Source organism: Crotalus tigris, unplaced genomic scaffold (assembly GCF_016545835.1).
Source record: "Crotalus tigris isolate CLP2741 ecotype Arizona unplaced genomic scaffold, ASM1654583v1 scf7180000017663.5292952, whole genome shotgun sequence".
Taxonomy (NCBI): domain Eukaryota; kingdom Metazoa; phylum Chordata; class Lepidosauria; order Squamata; family Viperidae; genus Crotalus; species Crotalus tigris.
This window is the reverse complement of record NW_024096550.1, coordinates 4,097,348-4,121,723: the sequence shown is the minus strand read 5'-3', so window position 1 is coordinate 4,121,723 and position 24,376 is coordinate 4,097,348. Positions and strand designations below refer to the sequence as shown.

General features: G+C 37.2%; 1 protein-coding gene across 2 annotated transcripts; it reads right to left on the bottom strand.

Annotated features, from left to right (window-relative positions):
• Nucleotides 1-958: 958 nt before the first annotated feature.
• On the bottom strand, nt 959-22,613 carry NOC3L (NOC3 like DNA replication regulator). 2 transcript variants are annotated; one of them, XM_039335996.1, is made up of 21 exons: nt 22,515-22,613; nt 20,699-20,903; nt 19,579-19,702; nt 18,510-18,667; nt 18,351-18,416; nt 16,926-17,053; nt 14,128-14,289; nt 12,995-13,088; nt 11,339-11,514; nt 11,126-11,254; nt 10,237-10,368; nt 8,766-8,846; nt 7,781-7,881; nt 7,277-7,349; nt 6,843-6,906; nt 5,808-5,879; nt 5,260-5,441; nt 3,554-3,682; nt 2,474-2,571; nt 1,955-2,039; nt 959-1,427 (listed from the first exon to the last, which is right to left on the bottom strand). In XM_039335996.1, the coding sequence occupies exons 1-21, from the start codon at nt 22,521-22,523 to the stop codon at nt 1,296-1,298; spliced, it is 2,400 nt and encodes a 799-aa protein (XP_039191930.1). In that variant the 5' UTR covers nt 22,524-22,613; the 3' UTR covers nt 959-1,295. The 2 variants fall into 2 exon arrangements, 1 of the variants encoding a protein (XP_039191930.1); XR_005555876.1 differs by lacking the exons at nt 959-1,427; nt 1,955-2,039 and having other exon boundaries at nt 5,264-5,441.
• Between the last annotated feature and the right edge of the window lie 1,763 nt (nt 22,614-24,376).

Here is a 24,376-nt window from a genome sequence, read left to right as displayed (position 1 = left end):
TGGCAAGCATCGGCATACTCCCTGGAGGCTATCTGGGGAAATGTTTTCATTTTTGGAAACCACGGCTGTATTTCTCGTTACGGATTACATTTTGTTTGCTTTAGGGAAAGCATGGGGTTGTTCCAGTCTCTAACAACATGCAAAACCTAACTAAGGGTTTTTCCATACTTCATTTTTTTTGATGGGTAACAGGAAACAGGTCTGCAAACCATCTCAAAGTGGATGGTTTAATTCTTCAGTCAGACCTGGGGCAGGTATATTCAGTGGATGCAAAGACTGTCTGTTCTGAAGTTACCCAAAATGTGCTTTGAATATGTCAATGTATCCTGACACATGAACACTATGTTTGACTCTGCCTTGTGCCAAATCAAGTATTTGGTCAGATAATATTTTATTTCATAAATACTTTTCTTTTTCCACCATCTCAACGGATGAAATGCATCTATCTAAATCAGTGGTTCTCAACCTTTTTAATGCCGTGACCCCCCAACTGGTCGTAAGTCGAGGACTACTCAACCGGTCGTAAGTCGAGGACTACTCAACTGGTGCAGCACCGTTTGCAGAATGGGACTTTTGGCGGGCTCAGCAGGGCAGAGACAGCCTGGACAATTCCTATTGGCTTTTGAAAGCCAATAGAATTAGACTCTATTCAAGAGAGTCTATTCTATTGGCTTTCAAAAGCCAATAGAATAAAAGGGAGTAGCACAGCTAAGGAAAAGGGGGAAAAATGGCGGACTGCGTTGTTTGGCGACCCCCGTGAAATGGTCGTTCGACCCCCAAATGGGGTCCCGACCCATAGGTTGAGAACCACTGATCTAAATGAATGTAATGATGGGAAAAAATGAATACAGTGTGTAAGAGAGTGGAAAACTTTACATTTTTGTTTTTTAAACATCTGTTCAAACTCTGCTTATACCAGTCAAATAAAATTATGAGTTAGAACAAATTAGTCCAGTCATTTTTTTTGAAAAAGAAATTTCTGTATTTATAATTAAAAAATTCTAGGAATCAACCATGTTTATACAGTTATGGAAAAAGGCATTATTTTGCACTGAGAATACTATACAATTGGTTTTACAAATGCAAGTTTGAATAAATTAGAAATTCCTAACTTTAGCCGTCAGTGTGAAGTCATCATTTCTGAATTTTTAAAGAATTTACTTTAAATATTCTAGGAATTACAAAAACACTCTTCTATCATGCTTCTGTATTCTGAATAATTAAGGTTCAATGGAACAGGTCACTTTTTCATAGGTCTAGTATTTTCAAACAGGCTGAATAAGCCTATAATATAGTTATGATGCTGGAAATTTCTTTATGTCTTCAGCAAAATCCAGGGGTACTTGTAAACCAGGCTTTTCAAGATGAAATTTAATCAATTTAGTCACGTTCTCATTCAGAAATAAATCACCTTGTAAAAATTTACTCTGAAACAAAGAAGCATACAATCATAAAAAATTGAAAGTAAACAGTTATAAACCTTATTGCAGACATGTCAAACACAAGGCCCTTGGGCCGGATGCGGCCCGCGAAGCCATCCTGGAAACAGTGAGGGAACGGCCCCCTCTGCCTTGGCCCTGGGCCAGGAGCCAATGTACAATTTTATGGTGGCCATCTATGCTGAAACGCATTCAGTCTTAGCTCCATAAGCACCCCCCCCCCCCGCATGGCCTGAGAGAAACAGTGAGGCTCCTCCAGTGGATCATGCCTTGGCATTTGCCCTGTCCCACCCCCTTCTGCCAGAGACCCTCAGATCTATCCCACTCCTGCCCAGGCCCCCACAGGCACCCTTGACGCGAACGATGTAGAGCTGGCCACACCCACCCAGTAGGCCACACCCACTCGCCCCTGAGGGCAACTGCAATGCTGATGTGGCCCTCAATGAAATTGAGTTTGACACCCCTGCCTTATGGTAATGTTCCATATTTTAAGAAATAAATTTGTGAAGAAGTACCTTTTTCCTACGTGCAACTGATGGAATAGAAGGATCAAAAGTCATATCTTTCATACTGTAGGCCTCAAAAAGTTCAGTAGGTGACCTATGATACATAGCAATATATAATTTCCATTATTTCCAAACATTATTGTAAAATTCAACAAGTTTTGAAAAAAACAAAGCAATAATAGGCCTTAATAATAAAAGAATCTAGGCCAGAAATCTACAGAGTTCTCTAGACTTAAACCAGAAGGAACCTTTGGCCTTCAGATAACTGCAGAAGTACAATTCCGGGTACTGAAATACAAGGTAATTTCTAAAATTCTTTTATTTTCCATTAAGGGTAAGAATGAATTAAAATATTATTTTCTTCTTGAAATTAATATAGAAAACACATCTTTTGATGACCAGCCATTGGTCACAACAGCCACATAAAGCCTGCAGGACTAGAGATACCGGTAGTATATTACTGAATATCATTTGATGATAAAAGTGATGCTGGCTTGTTTGTGGACTCTGCACAGAATGTTCTCTCACCTCCGGCCAAGCTCATGCCCAAGAGCTTCTGATCCTTCAGCTGGAGCTCCTGCCAGAAGATGAGCTGCGAATTTCTGAACAACTGGATGATAATGTCTCTGAAAACAGGAGAAGTCACAGCAGACTGAGATGCTTCACATTTTCTTGTATCAATGCACTTATCCTGATTTATTTCTCTTAAGAGTTAATAATAATAATAATAATAATAATAATAATAATAATAACAACAACAACAACAACAACAACAACAACAACAACAACAACAACAACAAAGTTGGAAGGGACCTTGGAGGTCATCTAGTTCAACACCCTGCACAGGCAGGAAACCCTATACCATTTCAGACAAGTGGCTGTCCAGTCTCTTCTTAAAAACTTCCAGTGTTGGAGCATTCACCGCTTCTGGAGGCAGGTTGTTCCACTGGTTAATTGTTCTCATTGTCAGGAAGTTTCTCCTTAGTTCTAGGTTGCTTCTCTCTTCGGTTAGTTTCCATCCGTTATTTCTTGTCCTGCCTTCAGGCGCTTTGGAAAATAGCTTGATTCCCTCTTCTTTGTGGCAGCCCCTGAGATATTGGAACACTGCTATCATGTCCCCCCTTGTCCTTCTCTTCGTTAAACTAGACATACCCAATTCCAGCAACTGTTCCTTATATGTTTTAGCCTCCAGTCCCCTAATCATCTTTGTTGCTCATAAACATTATTTAACAGTTAAAAGCAACTGATTAAAACAATAAGGCTAGGTAATCTTAAACCATTGTTCAGCCTAAATAAATTACTTGGCCAAGGTAATCTGAAAACAGGCAGTTGTTGAAAAATAACAGCAACCAGGAAAGTTTTTAATTTAAAAAAAGACTGATGAAATGGAGTAAAAATATATGTAAGCTAGTCAGGATTCTGAAAACTAAAAAACATTATTACATTAGTATTACTATTACAGGTTGAAAGTAGTACATAAAATTCGTAAACTCATTTCTTCATGTTCTAACTCGGGAGGAAAATAAAACTCTTCAGACAAAGAAAACAGGGTTACTACACTAGAAATCAAGAACAAAGCTACAAAATGTAAGCCTTTGTGGTTCTCACCAAGAGGGAATGCAACTCCCAGAGGGCTGAGTTCTGAGCATTACAGTATTCTGGCTGATCCAGTTCGGGCAGATAAACACCACTCCCTTGCGATTCATTGTCTAAAAGAAGGTCCGTTTTGGGGAAAATCTGCAATGAAGTTTGTTGGAAAAAAAAAAGAGTCCCACAAAAAAATTACAAGATGTCTTGATCATTTCAAAGAATAAAATAATTTATCCCCCAAGTGAGTACTTAATTCTTAATACAGAATCTCTATTGTACATATGGTCCACAGCGGGACTATCCAACCTTGGCAACTTTAAGACTTTGCCAACCATAAATTCTGGGAGTTGAAGTCCACAGGTCATAAAAGTTGTCAAAATTGGATATCCCTGGTCTACAGTATGTTAGCTATTGAAATAGATTTTTCTACCTCATAAAGAGTAATTATTTTGTACATTGCAGGCTTATTTATTTATATCTTATTAATACAAAACATTGAGCACCTATGAAGATGCAACAAAAAAGAACACATGAAATTACAAGGACAATTTAAAGCAGAACCACCATCTATCAACTGCAGCTATTAAAATATACCAAACTCGGTTTATAACTGGCATTGTATTTTGTCTTCCAACAATAAATATACTCTCATTTTTCTCCTTGCTACAATCCCATCTAACACTTACTGTATTACAATAGTTACTTGAGTTGAGAATATAATAGAGGCTGGCATTTTGTTACAGCAGCCCCAGCAGGCAGACCTCAGCCTAAGGAGGTAAGAGACACAATCTTCCAGGAGCAACAGCGGATGATATACTGCTTCCACGTTTTATTTGTTTAAGAAAATTCATATGGCCACCCAACTCACTCTGAACGACTCTGGGCAGCTTACAAGGATAAAAACCCAATGTAAAAACAGTAAAAAGCAATAACCCCTCAGCCCCTATGCATCTTGCTGCTAAAGGAAAGAATAAAAGAATGCTAACTCCAAGATTTCATGTGTGCATTCTTATTCAGCCTATGATCTCCTCCTTAAATCTCCTCAGATGGTGTAATCCAGTGAAAAGGAGCTCATGGGTTGAATGTTGACTATCATCAGCAGATTGATTTTCAAGTTTCTCATTTCATAATTTCTGGAGGCGTCAGCATTATAAAAGCCACTGCATGTTCATACTGGTCCCTCTACCATTTTTTGATGACATGGATGGCTATATAAATTTGATAAATAAATAAAATATATAATTTCTCCACTGGGAAGATATGGTCTGCTTCCTTAAATAAGAGAGTGATCCAATGAGCGTATTTTCTCTACACATTTACATTACATATAATTAATACTTAAGGTATACAGTTACCCAGAAGACTAAGGAAAACGGAAGACATAAATAGGGAAGCAGGGAGAACAACACAACAGCAATAGCACTTAAACCTATATACCGCTTCAGAGTGCTTTGCAGCCCTCTCTAAGCACTTTACAGAGTCAGCATATTGCCCCCCAAAATCTGGGTCCTCGTTTTACCAACCTCGGAAGGATGGAAGGCTCAGTCAACCTTGAGCTGGTCAGGATTGAACTCCTGGCAGTGAATTAGCTGAATTAGCCTGCAATGATGCATTCTAACCACTACGCCACCACAGCTCCTAATAATGAGATAGTGCCTCCTTGCAAGAAAGTGGATGGAACAGCACGTTGCATTGCACCCATAGCTATGCTACTATGAACTTACATACATTAATGTTCTGTTGGTTGCCAAGATTCCAATACTGGAGTTCGGAAGGACCTGGAGTGCCATGGTGGAAAGACGCTTAATGAAAGCAAGCGCCCTCTGCTGGGTCACCTGTTTTCTACGCTTGGTGAGCATCATATCCAGACACTGTAACACTATTTCTGCATCTTCATTTGTAGCTCCTTGAACACAAAACGAAAATCTCAATAATAGCCTCAAAAGTTGAAAAGCTACAGTTCTACTACCCTTTCTTTAATCAGTTAAGCTTCACTTGGCTAAAGATGGTGCCCTGTAGAATCCCATGTGGATTTACATCGAGATTTCGTTTCTTTGTTGATGAGCTGCAGTAATGTCTGAAAGCTACTGAGACTCCCAATCCATCTGCTATAAAAGGGGCAGATGTCACTCAAACATGTCATTCAAACTTCATTCAGCTTTAAATATTGGAAGAATTCAATGAAACAAATCTGGGTAGTTAAAAAGCATCCATTTCTATATATTCAGATAATAGTCTATGTTATATTCAATCCATTGAAATCAGGAATTACCTGCGTGTATTTTAAATAATGTCTTGTAAAGATGAGTGTAGAACTTCAAGGGATCAATATTAAGGACATCACCTATTGAAAATAATTCCAGTTAAGTAGGTTTTTATTTCTGAAAATCCAGTGATGCATTTGGTTTCTCCAGTCCTCACATTAAAAGCCTTACCTTCTATGAGAATTGATTTCTTTTTGGTATGCAGGTAGTCATCATTTAGTGACCACTAAATTATTTGAAGTTATGATGCCAATGAGTGAGGGGAGCTTATGATGGGTCCCTGTAGTTATGTCTACCAGTGTCCCTGTAATCATGTGATCACAATTTGGGTGCTTGGCAATTGGTGCGCAATTATGACAGTCACGTGAATGCCATTTGTCAACTTTACCGCAGGGTTCCATCAAGATCAATGGGGAAACTGGCAGGAAGTCGCAAATTGCAGCGAGATGATGTTGTGCTTAATGACTATATGTGATTTGCCTAACCATATCCTGAACTACCAGTGTAAAGTTGGCAAAGTTATGTGATATGTTGATTTACAACCATGCACTTAATGACACAGTTGCCTCTCCCAAAATTAGAATAGAAAAGAGCTGGGGGGGACCTTTGAGGTCTTCTAGTCCAGCCCCCTGCTCAAGCAGGAGAACCTATACCATTTCAGACAAGTGACTAGTCTCTTCTTTAAAATCTCCACTGATGGAGTGCCCACAATTTCTGAAGGCAAGCTGTTCTATTTACAGCTGTCCCAATTACGGTACTTTTAACTGAGGAGTTCCTGTAAATGCAAATCTTGGAAATTGGTCGAGATGTTGCTAAGTTATTTTAGTTACAAATGTAAAAGCAGATAGGAAAAAAAAAAACAGGCAACAAAATCAGTGATCCTAGCTTAGTTTCAGATGAAAATAGTCTCGTTGTCTTCTTACAAACTGTCTTAAAGAGACTTTTGACACAAAATTAACAACTCTCTAATTTCTCAGGCTGAACTATGGAATTGTATCACTTCAAGCTGATCATAAAAGCCAATATGAAATCAAATCCCTTACCTTGCCCAGACAAAATGTGAAATGCTGAGAGGATACAGTGCAGGCTCTCTCTATGGTTTAACACCTGAAAAGGCCAAAGGTGAATTGTAAGGGCTCTATGACCACAGTTGAGGGGTGGGAGGTGGGGACTCTTACAGCCAAACTGCAGGCATTTCCTTTCCATTCCCATTTAAGTATCTGTCCGTCCACAATTTTCCTATGTCCAACCCTGCCCTCCAGGGCTGAGGGTTTTTTTGCTTTGAGTTGAGAGGAGAGAAAATCCTGCTCTAAACACTGGTTTTGTTTTCTTACAGCTGTAGCAGTAAGAGAGAATCTGAAGATGGAGCCTTATAAAGCAAATGTGGGCCCACACAGGCTATGGCAAGCAGCAGATTGCAGGTTCCTTCTGACACAGAATAAAGGCTGCTCGTTTAATCAGAAAGCAGTAAACTTACCTCAGACACAATAAGGGAATGGAGGACCATCAGAAGATCATCAAAAAATTCCAAGTTTATGAGATGGGCAAATCTAAATGAAAGTAACTTGATTTTAGGCAGGATTCATCCACAAAACTTTGGTGTTGTTTGTTTCTATTTATTTTATTTGGAGAGGTCAAAACTTAAGACTGCCCCTTAGTCCTGTTTTTGTAGCATTGCTTTCATTCCTAAATAATTGCACATGGCAAGGAATAAGGCTCCATTTCACTCACTAGGAGGAATTTTGAAAACTCCCAAAATTCATATTGATAACAAAAGATAAAACATAAAGTAGCTACAGAACTATTAGTCAACTAAATATTTCAAATGTTTTTATGTCATGCTATTTCATTTTAAAGAATATCGTAAATGACTGATATATTTATAATGTAAGCATATGTCTTAGCATGTAGTCCCTAGATTTCTTTTTATTTTATTTTAATTAAAAAAAAAGAAATCTCAAAATTATTCTGAAATACTTACTTTGCAAGACCTTCCAGCACAGCAGGCACAAGAGGAGATTTCTGAGCTTTTTTCAAGATTCGGAAATAAGTCAAAAATACAATATCCAACGTTTCTGTATGCTATAATAAAAAGGCATAAAATGATACATGAACCTAAATGATTTCATTTTAATCAGATATTTTGTTCTTCATGCATCAATTTAGAAGCTATTAATCATAAAATATTGTTAAAAATACCTGGCTTTTCAATAAACTGTCTAATTATAATTAGAAACATTATAGCCAGAAACATTATAGCTTTATACCATTCTGAGCTAACAGCAATTGTAGCTATGACACAACCTCTATTAATGTAATCACATTAGTAAATAAAAAGCTGTTTATTAGCTCAAACGTAAGTAACTGTCTATTACTGTATACTTGGATTCGCTAAATTTCTGAAGAATACCAATGCTACAATGAGATATGAACCCATTTACTATAGGTAGCCCTCGCTTATTGACTGCTTCATTTAGTGACCACTCAACAGTTTTGTGAGCAGTCTTCACATTTATCACCACTGCAGTGTCCAATGGTCAAGTACTCACTATTTAGGCATTTCGCCACTGGCTTCCAACAAGCAGAATTAACAGAAAATGCAGAACTAAAATAGCAAAATTGTTGTCATGTGATGTCTTTCTTAATGACTGCAGTGATTCGCATAATGACTGAATGAGAAGTGATGTGGCAAGCCTGTCAGTCACACGATTTTCCACTTAGTGACCACAATGCTCAGTGACAGAGTTGCTGGCCCCAATTGGAGTCATTAGGCAAGGACTGCTGTGTATAATATCAGGCTTTAAGTCTCTATGCGTGGCTCCCACGTCTACTTGAATCCTCTATTTCTGATGAGCCACAGAGGAAAATGAATTTGGAAGAAATACTTTGCCTAATCCAGTCCTACTTCATGTGCAATGCAAAAGGAACCCCCCCCCAAATGTAAAGTGTATGAAGAATGTAGATACCAGTTTCAATTTTTTCTCTGTATTTTCAGAGGCTTCAGCTTCCAACAGTTCTCGCTCCAGTTTTTCTTCTGCTTTCTTCCACTGAAAAGGAACAAATGATTTAGAAGATAACCAGATTCTGGCAACTGGAACAAAAATAATTTTGAATCCCTGACCTTCCAATCTGCAATGGCATTTTTTTCTGAACATAATAACACTGAATTCCTCCATCACTAAGTCAGCCAAAACCTACCCCCCCCCCCCCCCCCACACACACACACGTCAGGAAGGCAGGAATACAATGGTTGTCACTTTGCCCTGGGCCAGACATGCAGAGAGGTGAGTGTCTATATCTCACATTTAACAATAGCATTTAGGCTTATATCCTTCACAGTGCTTTACAGCCTCTCTACGCAGTTTACAAAGTCAGTCTATTGCCCCCAACAATTTGGGTCCTCATTTTACTGACCTCAGAAGGATGGAAGGCTGAGTCAACCCTGAGCCAGTGAGGATCGAACTGCCAAACTGTTGGCAGCCAGGAGTCAGCAGAGGTAGCCTGCAGTACTGCATTCTTACCATTGCGCCACCAGGGCTCTAATTCTCACTGATTTTATTTTTTTAGATTTGTTGGGTTGCATTATGACAGTTTTATCCATATGATTACTATTGTTTTCTGATGAGGTTTTACTTGAATGTTACCCAGCCAGAGCTTCTAAAACTGAATGGGTATCAATGTAAATAAATAAACAAATAAGTTATTGGATTATTCCCCAAATATCGGACAGGCTTCCCTTCTGTCATGATTTGTAGAAATGGCGTAAGTGCTTGAGGCTGCATGTTCCCCGTGGGTGTCAAATTGTTATGCACATGTTTGAGTCAGAATGAAATAATTCTGACCTGTTTGAGGTTTTAGTACCAAACATACCTATGGTGCTTCCATTTAAATATAGATACATGCTTTAATTGTTTAGGTGTGTGTGTGTGTGTGTGTGTGTGTGTGTGTGTGTGTGTGTGTGCATTTTCTGCTTATAATTTTGAACAACTGAGAATCAGAATCCCTTGCTGAACTTTTCCAATCACCAGTAGATTTGGATCTACTTTCTACCCACTCCTGATCTGGAGAATCCCCACAGAGAATTTACAATAATACTGACATTTTCTCAGTATTATAAGTTTGGGTAGTTTTTTAAAAATCCATCAAAAATATACAAGAATATATTTTTAAAAAAAAATAGGGGCAGGGTGATGTTAATAAAATGTGCAAGGCTAAACTACCAATGATTGGGTTCCCTACATTTTATATATTTGGACAACAATATCATGAGATCCAAAACATTTTTTCAAACAATTATGGTACATGTAAACATGCCCAGTCTTCTCCCTCAGCAGCCACTCTTCCCTTGGTCCCCAGTGGAACTTGGCTCTGAATCCAGGACATATTATTAGTTACAAATTCTACCTCACATTTTTGCTCACTGTACCAAAAAAATACCTTTCTTTGCATTCTGGATAGATTTTTCCTTTTGTCTTTGTAGGTCATGAATTTTTTCTTTGGTGTAATGTCTTCTGCATCTTTTTTTACTTCCACTTCTTTAATTCTGAGATGAAGTAGTGCCATTAAAACCTAAATATAATCCACATGCATTTATTTCTCATTAAAAGTGTACAGGAAGTCCACAACTTACAAATACTTGTGTAATAATAGTTCAAAGTTATGACATGCCAAAAAAGTTACTTATGACCTGCCTCAAAATTATGATTATACCACTCCCACGCTCGTATGATTGTAATCTGGGCACTTGGCAACTATCTCACATTTACGGTAGATGCAGCATCTTGCGGTCACATGATTTAGGATCTCAGTTGGCTTCTGACAATCAAAGTCAATGGGGGAAACCAGATTCACTTAACTGTGATTCATTTAATGATTTGCTTAATGGCCACAGTAAACAATGGTTGTGAAGTTGGCTCTAAAAATTATGGTCCAAATTATGGAATTGACTCAAGACTTTACAAAAAAATAATAATGAGAAATTAAAACTTATTTCTCTCTTTCAGATAGAGCAGGGGCGTCCAACCTCGACAACTTTAAGACTTGTGAACTTTAACTCTCAGAATTCCTCAGCCAGCATGAACTACTGGCAAGGATGGCTGAGTGGGGAATTCTGGGAGTTCACAAGTGTTATAAAAGTTGTCAAGGTTCGACACCTGTGAGAAGTTCCCAGCTATCATTCTTGCCAGTAGTTCACGAAGGACAGCAATAAATATATCAAAAGCTTCAATCAAAGCACTGAAGATCTGATGCTACTTCAATAGAAACAGGGGAATCCATCGTCAATGCTTTCTCAAAAACGAATAAATGAACATACCAACAAACTCACCTCAGGCCTGACGTCATAATTCCGACTTTTCACCAGGCCAGAAATGACCTTCACCACACCAAGTGAAGCAACACCCAACTTATCTTGCTTGAAGAGGCTTCTTACCGCATCACAACACAGTTCAGAAATCTATGAGGTTTAAAATCCCAGTTTGGAGGATTAGCTTTGGAAATCAACATGTTTCGTATAAAATTAAGCCGAGCAGGCAGTTACCTTTTTTGAAGCATCGTTCATAAGTGGTACCACTAGTACAATGATGTTATTGTGGAAGTTAAAGTGAGGCAGGGCCACCAGGAGTTCACAAAGGCACTTCACAGCAATTTCGGCAAGGCCTCTGTAGGCCTTTATTGAAATCACGTTACTCTTCTTCAGCTTCCTCTGCTTCCAATCTAAAGGAAATGTTATGCAAAGCTTCAATATTTCCAGATTCCTTTGTTACTGATAGTGTGATTTCAAAATCGGAATGGAATAGTTTGTAATGCAGAGGGGGAGAATGCCCGAAAATCAGGCAATGAACTGCATCACTGGATGATATTCTCCTGAGAGGAACTCACTGGAATATTGGAAAGACTGAGCATTGCTCTGTTAAAATTATTAATCTTCAGAATTTGCTTGAAACATCTTAGTTCAACTGAGTAAGTTTCTTAAGTGTAAATACTGATACTTTCTAACACCACCAAACCTATACACCAGGGGTCTTTAAACTTGGTAACTTTAAGACTGGTGGACTTCAACTCCCAGAATTCCTCAGCCAGCCAGGGCTGGCTGAGGAATTCTGGCAGTTGAAGTCCACCAGTCTTAAAGTTGCCATGTTTGAGGACCCCTGCTATACAAACACGCACAGACACTCACACACACACACAAATGGACTAAGTGAGGAAAATTAGGGCTGTACAAAAAATTTGAAAAGAGTGATTGGCAAAGTGTTTCACCTCTGAGCATTAAAAGCAGCTGCATCATCTTGAAAGGTTTGTGAGACTACTCTGAAAACTTTCCTCACCCTGCTGTGCACATATATACATGCACACAGAGACCCTTTGCTGACAGTCTTATTGTAGTGCTGATTTTCAGAAATCCCACTACTGACATTTAGTAAATTCTTAGCAAAGAGCTGAAGCTGCAACTTTTTTGGGTGATCCTTCAGTGGTGATGAAAAAGTTATTTTGTGACCAGTCATTGCAATAATGGCCTTCACAGGCTTGTAAAATGGAGAACAGCTGAAGTAAGATTGTAAAATTGTGATGTTTCACTTAGCGACCATTTTGTTAACAACCAAGTTGCCGGTCCCAATTGTAGTTGCTAACAGCATACAGCAAAAGATCAGAAAAGGACTGTGGCTTTTCATGTAATGGTAAGAATATTTTTGTTCTTATATCTAATTTGCATTAACTTAAAATCAAAGTTGAGACCATTCCTGAAGCTAGCGCATATTTTACTCGTTTCTTTTATTTTCTTCACAGATATCAGAAATGCAAAACATTTAAATCTTGAATGTAAATTAACCTGTACGTTATTATCATAGTCTTCTGAGTTATGGGGGAGTTATGGATATTTAACAGTAAAATCTTCAATAAAACCAAGACTTGAAATGGAGAAAAAGTGACAGACTAAAAATGGAATACAATCAGGAACACATAGGCAAAGATATTACGATTTTTATTTTACAGAAAGGGTGATTTCTTTTTCTTCTCTATGATGGAATACACAGTATTGTACTAGGGAGAATATTTGTGCAAACATAGTTTTATATTATGTATTCACTGACTTTAGCATGACTAATCTTTTATAAGAATTGGTATGCTTCCTAACTGGACATTCTATTAAAAAATACACATTTATTTGTATCTCGATCCATCCTGCAGGTTATACCTTTTATACATTGTTCCAGATTTTCTAAATAAAACTTGTATTGGCTCACAAGGCCTTCTTCAAATTCTCTCAATTTCTGAGTTTCTTTTTTAACCTACAGATAAAAAGGAAACGTAAAACTATTTTGCCGTGTATCCACTGTAATACTCAACCATTTACATTTTAAAAACATGACTCAGCAGTAGGTATTCTACTCAGTGTAATGCACAAGTCTGAAGGAATTAATGGACAAGATTTCAGACAAGTATTTATTTCACGGGAACTATACCAAATATAAAACATTAGTATTAAAAATACTGAATTCTATGCTGAAGAGCTCCCTGAAACCTAGCAACTAGATTCCCTTTTTCTCACATGTTGTACAACTTGAAAAGTTCCAATAAAAATTACTGGAGCTTAAATCTGAGCTTAAATCCATTTATTGTAAGAGCATCCTACAATAGGATTTCTATGTCAAGTAGCTAACTCTTTGGGCAAATTCTAAAAAAAATCAGGATTTATTTAAATTCCATTTTCATCAATAAGTACAGGTAGTCCTCAACTTACAATAATTCATTTAGTGACTGTTCAAAGTTACAACGGCACTGAAAAAAGTGACCTATGACCATTTTTCACACTTACAACCTCTGTAGTATCCCCATGATCACGGGATCAAAATTCAGATACTTGGCAACTGGTTCACACTTAAGACGGTTGCTGTGTCTCAAGGTCATGTGATCATCTTTTACAATCATTTGACAAGTAAAATAAATGGCGAAGTCAGATTCACTTAACAACTGTGTTACTAATTTAACTGCAGTGATTCACTTAACAACTGTCGTAAACTCATTTAACAAATGTCTCACTTAACAACAGAAATTTTAGGGCTGAATTGTGGTCGTAAATCAAGGACTATCTGTAGAGCTCCAAATTCTTATTCACTAGGAAATTATGCAATCTCTGCAAATTTGATTGACTTTCTTTCAATAAATCAACAGGGATGAGTGATGATACCAAAATCAAGATATAATAATTCAAGCGACTATTAAAATCCAAATTGCAAACTTCTAACAAAATCTGGATGTAGTTCCCCCAACGCATTTTTTAAACCTTCCCAGCTTTAATATTAAGTCCTTGTCATTGTGTAACCTCACCTTTGTGTTTTTCTCTCTTTCAGTCAAAGGCCTGATTTTGTAGGATGGAGTAATATCTTTGAAGAGCTCCATCAAAGAAATCATCACCAATTTTCGCACAATTACTGCCACGTTGGGATCTTGTTCCATCAACATTGCACGCAGCTCTTTCAGTTTCCTTATCTGCTCAAAAACAACACACCTTTGAATATATACCTGTCACTATTTAGGCTAACGTATAAGTGTTCAGATATGCTGTTATTAAAAATATGCTAAGCTTGGGGACCCCATCACCAACACTACCAATCAAAACATTTCAAGATATATTTGTTACTACTCCTGCCATCTCTGATATTTGGTTTTTCAGACTGGAAGTGGATAAAAATGATAAAATCCAGATTAGGGAAAGAACTAGCACTGTACCAGTTAACTTACATAGGTATAATTTTAGCAACACTGAGCTTTTACATGAAAATGCTGCTATTCACGTACACTGTATCATAAAAATTAGCGTGTTTAACTAAAGATAAACTGTGCACCTGTGAAGCTGTGGGGGTGGATGTTTCTACATTAAACAAAGCCTCTACAAAAAAGAAAAGGAGATTTCCTTTTAAGCATTAGTATTAAAATGGAGAAACCTCAGATACAATTGAATTGTGCACTTATATTGGAAAAGATTTATGAGGCCACTACGGAAATTTGTGCTACATTTAAAAACTGTACTTCAGAATTAAGATCCAGAGACTCTACTATATTTGCCCAAACTGATGTCCAGGTTACAACTGATTATGGCATAAATCAAAATGTGCCAGAAGAGGAATTTATAGAGATAGAAGTGGAATTTATTTCATCTGACAATCCCTTCTCCAGCAAATTAGAGAACCAGAAGAAACAAAGACTAAGATTTCAAAATACAAAGCAACTACATTGCAAAGAGAACAGAAAAAGACATTTACTGCAGAGGAAGAGATCTATATTCTCTCAAAGATTATTACAAGCAATAAGAATTGATTTATTGGTTGAAAGAGAAAAAAGATGCTTACTACAGAGAAAGGGACATACATTTGCTCAAAGACTACTACAAGCATTAAGAATGGATTTACTGGTTGAAAAGGAAGCGTCTTTATGGAAGCCGGTGTGGAATAGAAAGAAACCCAGAATCAGACTCAAAAACAAATTTAAAAATGTTTAATGGAGCAAAAGGCAATGTTGATTTCATGGATTGCTTTAAGGATAATGATTTAGAGCTGAAAAATGCAATTATATACATGTGTGTTTAAATTAGTAAAAATTGTTGAATGGATTAAAAGGCAATGTTGGTTTTATGGATTGTTTTAAGGATAATGCTTTAGACTTAGAAGAAATCCACAATTATATTCATGTGTGTTTAATTTAGTTTGATGAATTTATTGCTTTATGGAAGTTTGTTTGGTATGGAAATATGAAAGTTAAATGTGGAATGGAAAAAGAAACTTGGCTTTATAGAGACTAAGAATGCATCTTTTGGAATAATAGATTGATTTAGACTGGAATTTTGAAATGTTTAATTAATTAGGAGATTTTTGTGTATAATATGTTTGTTATGGTAATTAATTGGATGGAACTTGGTTTGTTTAATGAATGGAAATGAATTAAGTCAAATGATCTAGACTTAGAAGAAAATTATAACTATATATATGTGTAATGTTTAATGTGTATAATAATATGATTTGATATGATAATATTGTCTTTTTTAAATTAAATTAGTTATTATTGGAAGAAGAAATAAATTAGATTGGTGATTTAAAAAAGGATGAGAGAGATTAAGAACTTGAATACATTTGCAAGAGATATTTGAAGGGGTAATATGTTGATGTAAAACATTATTTGATTATGGTAATTGAAATTGATAAAGTTTAATAAACAGGTTTAGTAGTAATAGAAATTTAGGATAGAAATGAAATATATTAAATTTCTTATGTTACTTGAGGGAAATAGAGATTATAGCGAATGTATTAAGTTGAGCTGTTATTGTGTGATTTTTATGTCGGAATCTGTGTTTACCCAAATACCACGGTGTGTCTTAAATACTTTTTGTTAAAACTATAAAACTAATAAAATATATTTTTAAAAAAATAAAAATTAGCATGTTTAAATTTTACCCATTTTCCAAATTAGAAAGGAATTTTTCTACCAAGAACAAGAAAAGAGGCCTAGAATGAAATCTTCATATCTATTCCTCCCTTACTGTATTCCAGATGGCATTTCAGACAAGTAGCCAGGAATAATTTTCTGTCATACAATCTACTCTCTAAAAATTCCCAGAATCTTTCAACTCTGCTCACCAGTTCTAAATTTCTCGCTATAGAGCTTTTTTAAATCACTGATCGATAGTTAAAAAGGTTTCATTTTTTATTAAACTTCTGACAAGAGGACAGTATTTTTTTTAAAAAAATGTTTAAATAATTTGTAATCAAAATTAATAGTATTAATTTAAAATGTGCAAGAGTGACCAAGAATAAGATCATGAATACTCTTTGAGCAGGGGTGTTCAGCCCTGGCACTTTAAGATGTGTGGACTTCAACTCCCAGAATTCCAGAGGTCATAAAGGAGTTGAAGTCCACAGGTCTTAAAATTGCCTAGGTCAGACACCTCTGCTTTAGAGAAAGAGCATTGTTTCTAGATGAATGGTAACTTCCACAAAGTCTAGAATGACAGCATGGAAAACTGAATATAAATCATTGAAGACCTGATTTCTCTACCTTAACTTTGAGCTGTCCATAATTTTAACTTTTTTCACATTCTCTTACCTGGAATTTCCAAAACCAGGATTACTTACATTATTTTCTGGATCAGACAAAATTGCAGATGCTAAAGCAGCTATTTGCATCTTCTTCTCCTGTAGCTTTTTTTTCCGATGAACTAATAGTTCTTCAACAGTAAGACCAGATAAGGGATCTTCAAGGGCTGATAATAAAGACAGCAATTAACTGTTTAAAAAACATATGCAAATGTGCCAGTGTGGAAACATTTAACTTAGAAATGGCAAAGATAGCTTTGGAAGAAATATTCTGTTATTGCTGTTAATCTAAGGATTATTATTTAGAACTTTTTGATCTCTCTGCTTCCATCTTATGATTTTCTGGAATGTTGCAGCCCTGGCTCAGTGCTTCTAGTAAAGATAAACATGTAACTTTATATTGGGGGAATGGTTAGACTTTTTTTTTTTTTTGCATATCTACTTTCAAACAACAGTTCAGATATCTGCCTCATTTTGAAAACAGCATCAATTTTCTCATCAGATCTGGCCTGATATCTGGAGCAGTTTAATAGTAGTCTATTGCTTGGTCTAAAGTCCAGCTATAGGTAGTCCTCACCGAATGACAATTTGTTCAGTGACCATTGAAATTACAGTGATGCTGAACAAGGAGACTTACAACCAGTTCTCATAATTGCACCCATTACAGTGGTCACATGCTTGGCAACTAGCTTGCAATTATGATGATCAACTATGTGGTTGCTACCTGTGACCTTCACTGCCAGCTTCTAACAGCTAAAGTCAATGGGAAAACTGGCAGGAGGTGGCAAGTGGGATCATGTGACATTGTGCTAAATGACTATGCAGAATTTGCTTAATGAAGTAACCAGAACTGCTGCAAGTGCTATTGGCACAGCCACATGATGTCAAGCCTTATAACCATGATCCCTGGGAGAGAGTTGCTGGTTCCAATTATTGTTGTTAAGCAAGGACTACCTGTGTTTAGCTTTCTTCCCAAGAAATATCAATTAAACTGCTTATACCAGTAGTCCTCGACTTACAACAGTTTATTTAGTGACTGTTCAAAGTTACAACGGCACTAAAAAAAGTGACTTATGACCATTTTTCACACTTATGACCATTGCAGCATCCCCATGGTCACATAATTAAAATCCAGACTCTTGGCAACTCATATTTATGACAGCAGCAGTGTCCCAGGATCATGTGATCACCTTTTGCAACCTTTTGACAAACAAGATCAATGGCGAAGCCAGATTCACTTAACAACATGTTACTAACTTAAGAACTGCAGTGATTCTTAACAAGAAAGGTCGTAAAAAGTGGTAAAATTCACTTAACAAATGTCTCACTTAGCAACAGAAGTTTTAATTGTGGTCATAAGTCAAGGATTACCTGTATTACTGTTCCAGTAATATTAATAACACTTGGGGGGGGGGAAATCAATACTTCAACTGTTCAAATTATTATTTTCCAATTCTTAATTACCTTCTATCACTTCTTTTTCTTCAACTACTTCTTCTTTCTCTTCTGTTTCCTCTTCAGTACTTATAACTACAAGAAAGAGCATGCCCTTTTAAAAAAAAAACCCTAAGATTCCACATTTTATCACTGACAGTTTGCAAAGCAATCCTAATTGGATCTGACCTGGCTTTTCTATGGTCTGTGGAATAATTCCATGCTTATCTTTGATTGGAAGCAGATGAATCAGTTCCTTTTCAGGCTCAGACTTCAGGCGTCTTGGCATCTTCTCATATTTCTCAATCACACTTTCATTCTTGCGTTTCTTGGCGTGAACTGGTTCACTACAAAATGTAATTCACATATAAATCATTTTTATCTATTAAAACTACTTGGGTCCTTAATTTGACTATGAAGGACTATTTACATCAGGGGTGTCAAACTGCCAGCCCGCGGGCTGGACACGTCACCAGGAAACCACGCCCACCCCATTGCTGGCAATGGGAAAAAAGCTCCAATACGTCACGCGACATCACGTGACGTTGCGAGTTTGACATGTCTGATCTACATAATGCTACCATTAAACATTAATATGGCTAAGGGCCCTGTCAATGACAGCTTTGCCAAATTCGGTGATTTTATTCATGAGGACTTTGCAATTATTATTTTTTTTTATTGAAAATTTATAAGGTTTTACAATACAAAAACAAAACAGTTTTCCCCATCCCTCCCCTTTCCTCCCCCGACTATCCCAGAGCTGGATATAGGCTTAATTAGAATTTCTTCAAAAAATCTTAAGAAAAGTATAAAATATAAATAAATCTAAATACATTACTTAAACAAATTATTAAATAGTTAACAACAATATATATGTAAAAAAAAGAAAAACATAAATACCAAAAAAGAAGAAGAAAAAAAAGAAATACATAAAAAATATGAAAAAAAAATTAACTTTTCAATATAAGTTACAAAACTATAAACAAATCTAAATACATTACGAGGACTTTGCAATTATTATAATTAATGCTTCACTGACATTTTCTAATATTTTCTGTTATTTCAGACATTAACTACACAAAAGCAAAATATGGTCAAGTTCTTAACCCTCGAAACCTAAATTTGAAAGATCAACACAGAAAACATTAGTTGCATTTTAGACCTTATTTACATCAGAGAATGTGAAATGAAAATTGATAAAGAAGAAATTACTGAAAGGTTTTCTATAGATCAAAGTTTTGGATTTGCCAACACCCACTTGGAAGACAAGTCCCTTGTTATAAAAGATGCCGTTTGAGCAAACTCTTCCATTAATTTCATATCATCTTCATCCATCATATCTAGAGGGAGTGCTTCTTCCTCTTCCTCTTTCTCCAACCTCTCTGTTGAGACAAGTGAAAAAAAATCAGAGATACAGAAATAGATATATGTAAGTCTGCTATAGATAAGTGGAAATATATTGATTTTCCATTTGTATACCTCCCTGAGATCATGAACAAATAATTCAACAATAAGATTCATGTTTTACAGGAAAATGAGAAATAAGTATCAATAATAGATTCTTTTTGTGTTATATTTGCAGGTTATTAAATCTATAAATCACAATTATCCCAGACAAAATTAAACTTGATTTATTCTACTTTGATTTGGATAATTTTCAAGCTACCATCCTCTAGAGCACAGATGTTAAAATTGATCGCGTCACATAATGTATTGTGATGTATTGCAATGTTTTTTGCCTTTGCAGAGCCGGGGTGGGCGTGGCCTGCATGTGACGCATCAGGGCCGGGGTGGGCGTGGCCTGCATGTGACGCATCAGGGCCGCAAGTTTGACACCCCTGCTTTAGAGAAGCAGGGACTTCTCTTTTATAATCTATACTAAGATCCTATTAAGATAGGAGTAGGCTAAATGTCTGTGGAGATTCTCAAGCATCACGATTGTCCCAAAGATGCTTTTTCAAAAGGGAACTGAACTTTCTTAGTTTTTTTCCTTGAAAATGTTTCATTCTCATCTAAAAGGCTTCTTCAGTCCTGAACTGAAGAGCACCTTTGGGATTCTTCTTCTTCTTCTTGTGTCATATCCGTTATCGGACGTTGGCGATCCTGTTTTTATAGAAATGCACTATTTGCATGTTATTTGATCCCTAGAAGCTTTTATGTCACCTTCAGAGTTGCCCTCAAGTTGCCTTTATGTAGGTGACATAAAAGCTTCTAGGGATCAAATAGCCTGCAAATAGCCCACTCCTATGTTAATCAACAATCTTATTAAACAATCCTTAGAGTCAATAATATAGTGACATTTAACAATATCTCTATAGCTTACATATATAGAGACACACAAACACACACACACACACACACACACACACACATCTTACTTGGAGGTTTTTTGTGATCTTCCAAAGGCACTGGCCTCCGAGATACAGCATCTTTTACAGCTTGTCTGAGTTTCCTTTGTTCTTTTCGGTATTTCTTGACAGCACTTTGCTGTTTGAGCTGCTTGTTTTTTAACTTGTTTTCAAGTTTTATTTTACTTGTTTTCAATATCTTTCGAAAACTTGGAACTCTTTTTTTATTTCTCCTCTGGAGACAATAAGGATGAAATTAGTATGCTTTTTAAACTTTTTGTTCCTTTCTTTTATATTTTAATTCAAGTCTTGAAACATTAAGGAATATGTATAATAACCAATTATTTGTTAGATTTCTATCTTGCTTTTCCTCCATGTACTCAAGGCAGCATATTTAGCTATTCTTTATCTGAGTTTCCTAACAATAATTCTGTAGAGTTCCTCACTACTTCTATGGCTATGAACCAACTCCTAGGCCGACATCTTATTCACTGCAACACATTGGCACAGAGTTTTGAAACAATAAGATCAATTCAATAGCAACACTAAGTTAATATTATACTAGAAATAATTTTTAACAGTGCAATTATCCAATATAAGTGGAAAAAAAAGGAAAAAAATGTGAAGGAAAAAAGGTAAAGTTTATTTCCAACTTTCTGTTGTATGTTTTGTAGACTGCCTCCTATACAGGATTCTGCAATGTAGTATTTTAAAAATGTTCTATTGACACAGGGTTATTAAATTCTTTTTGAACTGAAATTTACTCTTGGTCTTGGAGTGACAAAGGTTGCACTCTATAAGTAAGTGGAATAAAATGCGGGTTGGGCTAAATTTGAATTAAGATTACATTGAATTAATCACCCGCAGTTAAAAAGATTATTTATCGTGCATACAAAAATTATTCCCTTTTATTACCCTAAAAATTAAAATATGGGATTAACTTGTAGGTATTCCCCCACGGTTTTTCAGCATTGGCATGCATAAGGACACTTTTGTGGCAATGAAATGAAATCCCCTGCCTGTGTAGCAAATACCATATCCCAGTGTTTGTCAACCTTGGCAACTTTAAGATGTGTGGACTTCATCTGCCAGAATTCCCCAGCCAGCACAGGGAATGGCTGCCTGGAGAATTCTGGGAGATGAAGTCCGCAAATTTTAAAGTTGCTAAGGTTGACAAACACTGCCATACCCATATATTTATCCAGTGGTTATTTTATTTTTTTAATAAAATACCCATTTAATATTTTTGAAGCAAGTCACTTTAACTGATAAAAAGCAAGAAAAGGAGTTCTATATTTTTAATGCATCCCACCCAGGTTCCATCAGAATTCCTATTATTCACACCTCCCTCTACCTTCTCCCCCCCCCCAAAACCCCTCAACCAATCGTTAGAAAATATCTTCCTATCCAACGTGTACAACGCTTAAAACAGTATTTCTCAACCTTGAAAATTTTAAGGCATGTGGACTTCAACTCCCAGAATTCCACAGTCAGCAATGCTGGCTGTGGAATTCTGGGAGTTGAAGTCCACATGCCTTAAAATTGTCAAGGTTGAGAAACACTGGCTTAAAACCAAACCCCAGCCCATTTGTATTCTTCTTTGCCCCCAATCTTGTACCCTCAAAGCGCGCTGGACTCTCATTTCCATAAATCATTGCGTCTGCAGGCCCTCTAAGGATTCTGGGAAGGGAAGTCCAGCTAAGCAAGTAGGGCACTTTACTTAAATCCCCGAGAACTCGCGCACAGCACTTGACTCTCAGGGCTACGCGGCCTAACCCCTTCCCCCGACTTCCAATTGGGCGCAGGCCGCGCTATTTATCCCGGCAGCGAGTCCTCGCACTCTTACCGGTTTCATAGCAGCTGCCAAGCAGGGCAAACGCTCTGCCTCGTTTCTCTCAGCACTTCACTTCAGGCACGCGAGAAGCAGCGGAAGTGGAATCTTGGCGCTAGTCAGGCCGGAAATGCCGCCCTGTCCACAGCGCCCTCTGCCGGAGAGGAGGATCCGAAGTCAGCTCCAGAGCCTGCGAAGAAACCGGGAGTGACGAGCGGCGGGAGTCGGTCTAGGAGCAGCATTGCAGAAGATTACTCAGTCGAGTCCATTGGGTGGAAAGCTGGGGGCTTGAGAAGCCTTTGGCTCTTCCCATCCCGGTCTCAACTCCTGCTTTGCGATCGTGGCGTGGCACGACCAGACGCTCCCTTTTTGGCAATTAAAATATAAAAAGGAGGAAAATCCTCAATCAATCAATCAGAATAGATCTGGAGTGCCATCTCCTTCAGCCCTTTTCTGGAGGTCAATCTCACAAGAGAGAAAATCAAAGAGAAAACAATAGTAATTTTTGAAACGTTTCAAAATGCCAGCCTGTGCTAACCGGGGTAAATACACAGCTGCTCAAGATGAACAGCTCTGAAAGGGGAATCATCGAAGGTGATCAAGTGCTTCAGGCAGACTACAAGATTTATGTAAAACATTTATATAGGTAGGCCTCAATTTATTTGCAACAACTATTTATTTATCGACAACAGTTACTGTTGTTAAGCAAGGACTATCTGCGTTTAGCTTCCTTCCCAAGAAATACCAATTAAACTCCTTATACAGATAGTCCTCGACTTACAACAGTTCATTTAGTGTCTGTTCAAAGTTACAATAGCACTAAAAAGTGACTTGACCATTTTTTACACTCATGATAGTTGCAGTGTCCCCACGGTCACGTGATCAAAATTCAGATGCTTGGAAACTGATTCATATTTATGACTTGCAGTGACCCAGGGTCATGTGATCACTTTTTGTGATTTTCTGACAAGCCAACGGAAAAGCCAGATTCACTTAGCAACCATGTTAGTAACTTACCAACTGCAGTGATTCACTTAGCAACTGTGGCAAGAAAGACTGTAAAATGGGGCAAAACTCACTTAACTATCTCACTTAGCAATAGAAATTTGGCGCTCTATTGTGGTCCTAAGTTGAGGATTACCTGTTTAGCCATCCATCTTATAACTAACTGGTCCTGGTCTGCTACAAATAAAAACGCATTTGCTGTAAAGCCATAGAAGCAGGGAATCAAATTATTGCTCCAAATCACAGAAGCTCTGAGAAATTATTTCCTCATGCACAATCTGAGATGTGCAAAAGAGGCTGACGTACGCACAATTACTGAGCTTGCCCAGAAAAATAAATACAAGCTTAGCACAGCTCAGACAATACAGGTAATCCTCGACTTATCCCAGTTCATTTAGTGATGACACAGCTCAGACAATACAGGTAGTCCTTGACTTACAACTCTCTAAAACATGGGTGTCAAACTCGCCGCATCACGTGATGTGTCACAACGTATCACGACTTTTTTTGTATTGCCAGATCTGGGGTGGGCGCAGCCTCCGTATGATGCAGCCGGCCTCTGGGCCGGCAGTTTGACAGCCCTGCTCTAAAATACAGTGTACTGTTTAAAAGAAGTAAACCTTTTTGCTTCATTATGCTGATATGCAGCGATAAAGGTCGATTTCAGACTCGGGAAGGATAACAATACTTTGGGCACTATTCTCTTGCACCAAACTGAATAATTTGCACCCATCGCTGCTCTGCTAACTCTGTCTTGTCTAAGAAGCAAATTGTGGTGCTATCGTTTGATAATGCAAAATGATAACCATGGGATAAAAACAGAAGACTGCATCTACGTAGGAACTTCTGTTCAATAAGGCATTGCAAATATG

Coding starts and splice junctions, on each gene's coding strand:
- NOC3L (XM_039335996.1), bottom strand. Junction 10,369..11,125: donor ATTATGACGTCAGGCCTGAG/GTGAGTTTGTTG, acceptor GATTATATTTAG/GTTTTAATGGCACTACTTCA. Junction 1,428..1,954: donor CAGTTGCACGTAGGAAAAAG/GTACTTCTTCAC, acceptor TCTTTGTTTCAG/AGTAAATTTTTACAAGGTGA.